The sequence below is a fragment of the Siphateles boraxobius genome, unplaced genomic scaffold (assembly GCF_051911475.1).
Source record: "Siphateles boraxobius isolate OS27281-9 unplaced genomic scaffold, OSU_SipBor_1 120, whole genome shotgun sequence".
NCBI lineage: Eukaryota > Metazoa > Chordata > Actinopteri > Cypriniformes > Leuciscidae > Siphateles > Siphateles boraxobius.
In genome coordinates this window covers 2,552,501-2,560,000 of record NW_027508723.1, presented here as the reverse complement: position 1 = coordinate 2,560,000, position 7,500 = coordinate 2,552,501, and the positions used below count along the sequence as shown (strand labels likewise).

At 35.9% G+C, this 7,500-nt stretch overlaps 1 protein-coding gene across 1 annotated transcript in view; it reads right to left on the bottom strand.

The window, feature by feature from the left end:
• tspoap1 (TSPO associated protein 1) overlaps nucleotides 1-7,500 on the bottom strand; it is a 139,428-nt gene that overhangs the window by 115,777 nt on the left and 16,151 nt on the right. Inside the window, exon 4 of the mRNA XM_077222102.1 lies at nucleotides 6,648-7,018. Coding sequence (XP_077078217.1) covers nucleotides 6,648-7,018 — 371 coding nt within the window. The remainder of the gene's footprint in view (nucleotides 1-6,647; nucleotides 7,019-7,500) is intronic.

Below are 7,500 nucleotides of genomic sequence, written 5' to 3'. Positions count from 1 at the left end.
CTGCCTATAATAATGTGAGCAGAAACTCAATATGACCTTAAATACGACTCATTATCAACCACCATCCTGTTCAGATGTCAAAAGACACTGTCCTGAACTCAGCCTGTCCTATGTGAAGACGTTCAGGATAATCATGCCAGACTCAAGTATACATCATCTTGCATTTTAGAAAAGCTAAAATCAATCTTCTCTAAGAGCTCCAGTAGAGAAGCACAGAATCCGGTTCAATATAAAGAGGGTCGAGACTCCGTCAAAACTACCACACACACACACACACAGTTCCCAGAGGTGTTTTCCAGCTCAGTGCTATTAATCAGATAACATGTTCTCAAAGAGCTTGATCCATCTCAAATTATTGATCTTTCACAACAGCCAAAGAAGATTTGCGAGAATTACCGTGTATACAAGAGCTTTCTCATGGCAATCTGGGTTATGCTCTTTTTTAATAATTAGATTAATTTACTAATTAATTTCCTGAATATTGTGGAACTGGATAAGAATATCTGCAGGTCAAGTTTTCCCTCTAAAATTAAAGAAACAGTAAAATATATTTTACAATAACGAGATCTTGATGCCCTAAAAATAAGCTTCATTTTCTTAATGCGATATGGAGAGAAATACTCAAAAATAGCTTGTCAAAAAAAAAATTACAACCTGCGCTATTTTAGTATTATTGATATACTATTATAGTTCGATAACATTTTGAACTAGATTTATTTATTTGTTTTCAGTTAAAGCAAGTAATTTTTTTGTTTGTATTTGCCATTTTAAAAATGTCTATATGGTTTTGTATTAGGTTTTAGTTTATTTTAGTACTTCAACTAAAGAAAAATGAGAAATGTAACTAGCTAAAATAATATAAGTTTAATTTTTAAATTTAATTTAAATCAAAGTTCATTTTACGTAAATAGTTTTAGTTAATGACATTACAACGACATGCTCATTAACATATTACCACCCGTATTTGCGTATACATTAAAGGCGTAAATATGCATGAACATTGACAAACTTTTTTGCATATGCCTGTGCAAGTTATAGCATATCAAAAACTTAAATACTGATGCATACTATTACTCGCATATGCAAACAAGTCTGTCAATGCTAATGTATGCATACATCTTAAAGGTATGGGAGCAAAAACAGAAAATGATCATGAAAACTATGGCTGATTTTGATGCAAGAAACCTTGACTAATCATAAGTGAACATAAAGGGGGGAAACAAGACCAACAAACTACAAAAGTGTACACTAAAAAATGCTAGGTTGTTTCAACCCAAGTTTGTGTACAATATGGACAACAACCCAACCGTAGGGTTTAAAATTTAAACCAATGGTTGAGTTTGTCCATATTTGACCCATACATGGGTCAAACTTTGACTAATCATAAGTGAACATAAAGGGAGAAAACAAGACCAACAAACTACAAAAGTGTACACTGAAAATGCTGTAGTAAAATATGGACAACAAACCCAACCGTAGGGTTTAAAATATAAACAAATGGTTGAGTTTGTCCATATTTGACCAATGCTTGGGTCAAACCTTGACTAATCATAAGTGAACATAAAGGGGGAAAACAAATCCAACAAACTACAAAAGTGTACACTGAAAATGCTGTAGTAAAATATGGACAACAAACCCAACCGTTGGGTTTAAAATTTAAACCAATGGTTGAGTTTTTCCATATTTGGCCGCTACATGGGTTAAAACGACCCAGCATTAAGTGTGATAGCCAAGGGCGCAGTGTGAGGAGTCTGTAGTGCGAGACAGGACTGTAGACGTCAGATCTACTCCCTCTCTCTCGCAGTCGGAGAGTTACAGTGCTAAAGTGTCACCTTGGCTAGTGCAGACGGCGGGTGTTTGGCGATCTGACATGTGCTGAGTGTGTCGACGCGTGAGAGTGTGTGTGCGCTTCAAGCCTAGTCTGTTCAAGCATACGTCCAACATAAGCAAATCCACACAGCTCTCTTCTGTAGCCAAAACTCAAAAGGAAGAATACAACTGCATAATATTGCACACAAAAGCTGCTGTAAATCACCAGATAGGGACATTTAACTCGAATTCTGGGGCAGTCATGTACTGTCCATTGTCCCTGTTAAATAAACTATTAAAATTAAATTACATTGAAAAAAGTTCCAATCTGATGGGTAGAGCCCTTTGATTGCCACGATGTGGAAACCATGGACGGGATCATAGAATCAGTCATGAAAATGGAATTGTCAGTATAACATGCAATGTCACAGAATTTCGCTGCATGTCTCAGTGTACAAAGGAGACCTTATTAAGCAGAATGCATGAAAAAGCAGATTGTGATCAGTGGTTGTCAAGCTCCAAAAATGACAACAAACGATGCAAAAGCACCATTAATAACAGCTTCATGCAAAAGTGCAATAACAAAAATCTTCAAAAGTCATGCAATAGTGTTCTGCAAGAAACAGAGACAAAAAATGCATGCTTTTATTTGCTGAGATTCATGCCATCTTCTGTTAAAATCTGATGCGTTTAAAATATGTGCAAGAACATATTATTTACATATTTGAACCAGTATATTCAGAAACACGGTACAATAGACCCTGTAGAAGAACCTGCACATTAGTTCTGACATTTATTATGAATAATCTGAAACATGAAGACTTAAATCATGAACATAATGCAAATTATGCAGGAGAAATTAAAATCGTTTTGGCATACAGTCAGAAACGCAACACAATACCATAGAAGAACATGCACATGAACTTCAGTGGTTCATAGATTAACTTTACATTATGTGGATTCAGAAGACTTATTTGGGGCTATTTGTCTTTTTTTGGGGCTTGAAAACTGCTAAACATCTCTTGTTTTCCATGAAAGAAGAAAGCCAAGATGAGTAAATGAACACAATTATCATTGCAAACTCACAGCAAATGTGTATAAAACACAATTTCACCACACTGCAGTCTGTATCGGAGCAGAAAACAGTAACACTTGGAGAAATCTAGTACAGAGATAGCATCCCCAAATTAGTGGGTGTGCACGAGGACAACAAAGGATAACCGTGTAGATTTCAAATGGACTGAGACAGGATGACAATTTGGACGTCCTTCGAAAGGCCTTTTATATATCAGAGCGTGTCTGCCCCCCGCTGGGCTGGAGAGTGTCACGAATCGGTCAGGAGCAGCGGGACGGGCGATATAAGGGCGATATAATATCCCTGCCACGAATTCAATCATGCATGATCCAAAATCCATCTTTCTATTCATCCATCTATACATTTCTCCTGCCAGCATCCCATGGGATCACTTCTAATAGAGCTCGCCCTCCTCCCTCTCGGTGTCCCAATCTTACTCTCAACCCTCATTTCTATTTCTGGCCCTGGAGCTCCAGCTTTTATAATTCGCAGCTCTTTAAAGGAACAGTTCATTTACTCACCCTCATGTCATCAGAACCAACATGGAGAATTTTTTGATGAATGTTCTCACAATGACAGTGCAAATCGATCACATCTGTCAAGCTCCAAAAAAAGGCACCCTCGTGCCATTTAAGTCTGTCTGATCTTCAGTCCAAAACAAAAGGAGATGTTAAACCAAATGCACGACAAATCAGATCGCGAGCAGGGTCTGTCAAGCTCAAATGCAATGCAAAGTATCTTAGAAAGTAGCTCATGCAACTGTGCAATATATTCAAAGTCTTTAAAAGTGTTAAAAACAGGTCCAAATGCATACTTTTATTTGCTGAAATATCACAGTATAACAGTCAGACACCTGCGCAGTCATGCATCCACACGTACAGCTGAGAGACATTATTCTAAACCCAAACTGATGCAAAGCACACTTGACTAACTGTAATGCAAACACAGAAGATGCCAATGTGAATAATGCATGCATGTTCACAACAAACGGTATGATGAATAACATTGATTATTAGTTGTGCATGCCACCCTTTAAAACTTTAGCCTCCAAAGCTGCTTGCTTTATACTTAAAGAACGGTCAAGTTAATGGTAAAAAAATAAATATATTGTAAATATATTATATTATATATATATATATATATATATATATATATATATATATATATATATATATATATATATATATATATATATAAAATATTAAATGTATATTTATTTAAGATATTGCAATCCATTTTACCATATGCTAATGATAATAATGGAAGACAAAATATTTACCAAAAATTATTAATGGTAAAAAAAAATACATTCAAAAAAATAATAATATGATTAATAATGTAATACAAAGTAATTGTACTAATTAAATATTATATAATATATATATATATATATATATATATTTAATTATATACATATACATATATATTTATTTATTTAATTAATTAGCAACACTAGTTTTTCTCCCTAACAGTGTGTGCACATGAGAAAAGAGCACATGTTCAGGTCAAGGTCATGTGAGGTGAGGTGAGGCTCGTCACCAAACGCCCGTCACTTAAGCCACGCCTTCACACCTTCACAATGATCACTGAGGTCAGTAGCAGGAACAAGACAACCTGCAGCGCTGATATTGATTTTCAATGAGGCCGCATTAAGTGAATCCTGCACTGTCCCACATTGAGTCTGCAGCAGGGAATATGGGTTGAGGACGGTCACACACTGCATCTGAATTTAGCTGCTGACAAACACATTACAGACAAGACATAAGGGTGTGTGATGTGTATCGTAACTGTTGTTTTAACAATGTGGAAGCTTTTTTCTTATATTGCTTTATGATATAGTAAAGCAATATCACACCAAGCAAACATGCTGTTTTTCCAAAATATCAGCATGTCTGTAAATGTGATATTGATTTTATAAAACAGGTCAATAAACAAAAAGTTAATATTGTGAGTTATATTTTAGATACAGTATTGTCAATATTGTCTTGTTTTTGCTTAATTTCACTAAAATTGTTTTTTAAAAAGCCACAACAGAACCGTTTCGTGCCGGAGACACAGTTGTGATTCGTTCCTGGATGAATCAGTGTTTTTGAACAATGATTCATTCATGAAGACACTTGCTCCATTTCTGTATGAATCAGCTGTTTAAACGAATCGGTTGAATGAATGATTCAATGACTCAGTCATTACCACAGTAACCTGGCATCAAACTACATTGAAAAAAATTGGTGAAGAAAATTATTTTACTCAAAAATTCTTGAATTAAACATGATACATTCCATTATTTATGCTTAAATATTTTTTTGCAATGTAAATACATCTTAACGCTGCTTTAGATGCAGCTTCTGTGCTACTACTGCTGGGCAAACATTTTTTTGTTTATACTGATTTCATTTAATTGGTAATAGCCAGTCTGATTATTCTGATTTAATTTGAGTAAAATGTAAGAATGTATACATCTAATAAGGCTGAAAAAAAAAATGCCGATATAAAAGGTAAAAACCCCCAGAGTCAGTTCAGTAAGCACTTTCTATTCTGCATGTGTTCCTGATTGGCATGATTGATTTCTGAATGGTGATCTGATTCGATTAGACCTTAAACTCTGACACACAACGCAAATAAATACAAGAATAACAGGGTGAAATACTATAGGGATTTTCACACTAGGTTTAACCCTGGGTTAACCCTGAATAATGGAACATTTTAACCCTGGGTCAACCTACGTTTTACATCTCGCAACTGCTTTAAGCCCTTGGAAAAAAAAACAGTGAAACAATTCAGTACAGCAAGTTTCACAAAACTCAACCAATCATAAACTGCCTTAATGCATGCCTCGTAAATATTAATGAGATTTGTACAGAAACTTTCACGTACTGCGTTTAGTTTCAGCATCTGAGAGAAACAGCTAAAAATTGTACTAAAAACAAGGACACTATATGATTTCCACATTTGCAGAGTAGTTAAATAAGAATGCATGATCAATGCACATTATACCTCATAAATATGCAAATAAGAACTGAAATGCAGGATTTCTCAAACCTGACTAATTCAAGATTAATTACCAACCATGCATAAAAGTATAAACAGTGTGAAATATGAAACAGGATACAATATTATTTTAATTCAGGGTTAAAAAAAAACAATATAATTTCTGATTGTATGAGAAAAAGACTATGACCGTATCTTTGACGAACAGAGAAACACAAATTTCCAAAGCCTCAGAATAGTTAAATAAGAATGCATGATCAGTGCACATAATACTTGTACATTTACTTATCATTAACCTCATAAATATGCAAATAAAAACAGCAACTCACCATTTCTCAAACCTGACTGCTCAAGATTAATTAACCAACCATGCGTACAAGTATAAACAGTGTGAAATATGAAACAATAGCAACTTTTATGTTAATCCAAGGTTAAAAGTAACTAAAAAGCGGACTGCAAAAAAATGTTTTCTTACTCAGTATTTTTGTCTTGTTTCCAGTCCAAATATCTAAAATTTAGACATTATCTATAATGTCTTGTTTACTGATGGGAAAAAATCTAAATGAAGTGAGTTGTTGCTTAAAACAAGGAAAATTATCTGTCAATAATCATTATATAATATCTCATGGCATTTTACTACTTTAGTAAATCCATCTTGATTTAAGAATTTTAGATATTTGGACTGAAAACAAGACTAAGAAAAAGCATGTTTTGCAGTATATTTGGTTGTATGAGAAAAAGACTATGACTGGGCCGTATTTTTAAAGCAACGCACCTTTCCAAAGCCTCCCGCCTCACACCCGTTCAGCCCCTCGTACAGAGAATGATGCCGTTTGCCCAAAACGGTGGGCGGCACCGGCACCGTCACGCTGCCGTTTCCATTAGTCGTGGAGGATCCCAGATTCATCCCGCTCAGGGATTCTGATCCCAGCTCTGGCTTCTCTCTGTCGGGATGCCCAGGTCCAGCTGGAGATTCGGGTTCACCGCGATTAATCTCCGGCATGGGTGAACCGTGCTGCGGAGGTTCGGACGGGTCTGGCCTAGTGCACAAGTCGTGCATTACTCCATTTCCCACAGGTTTCAAGGAAGCCTCCAGAAGGGTATATTCGCAAGGACATGGAGGAAAAATCCCACTTTTCTCCAGCGCTGTACATCTAATACTCACACTTCATCAAGAGTCAAGAGATGCAGACGTTTTGATAAGATGATCAACAACAATTCATCAACGCAAGAGAAAATGCAAAGTCGCAATACGATTCTTAAAGAGACACTGCCAAGCTCACGTAATTCAAATTAAGCGCTCTCAAAATAACTTATAAACGTCAATGCATCCCTCTCCAGTAGATCAAGAAAAGCAGAGAAACGCATAAAGATGATATATAGTCACTAAGCTCTCAGCGTGTTGCCGTCATCCATATATTGCTCAATGTTAATGCAAAAGAGTCAAAGAGAATGAGAAAAAAAAGGCAAAACCGTGTAGAAAGACCGAGATGTCTTATTTTCTAACAGGTCTCTTCATTCCCTCTCTCTCTCCACGGACTGGATTTGCACGCGGCTCATTGCGCCGTCCTCTCATCCTTATCATCTCCTCTGCATGAAAGTGCCAGTTCATGAAGCAAAGATCCTTG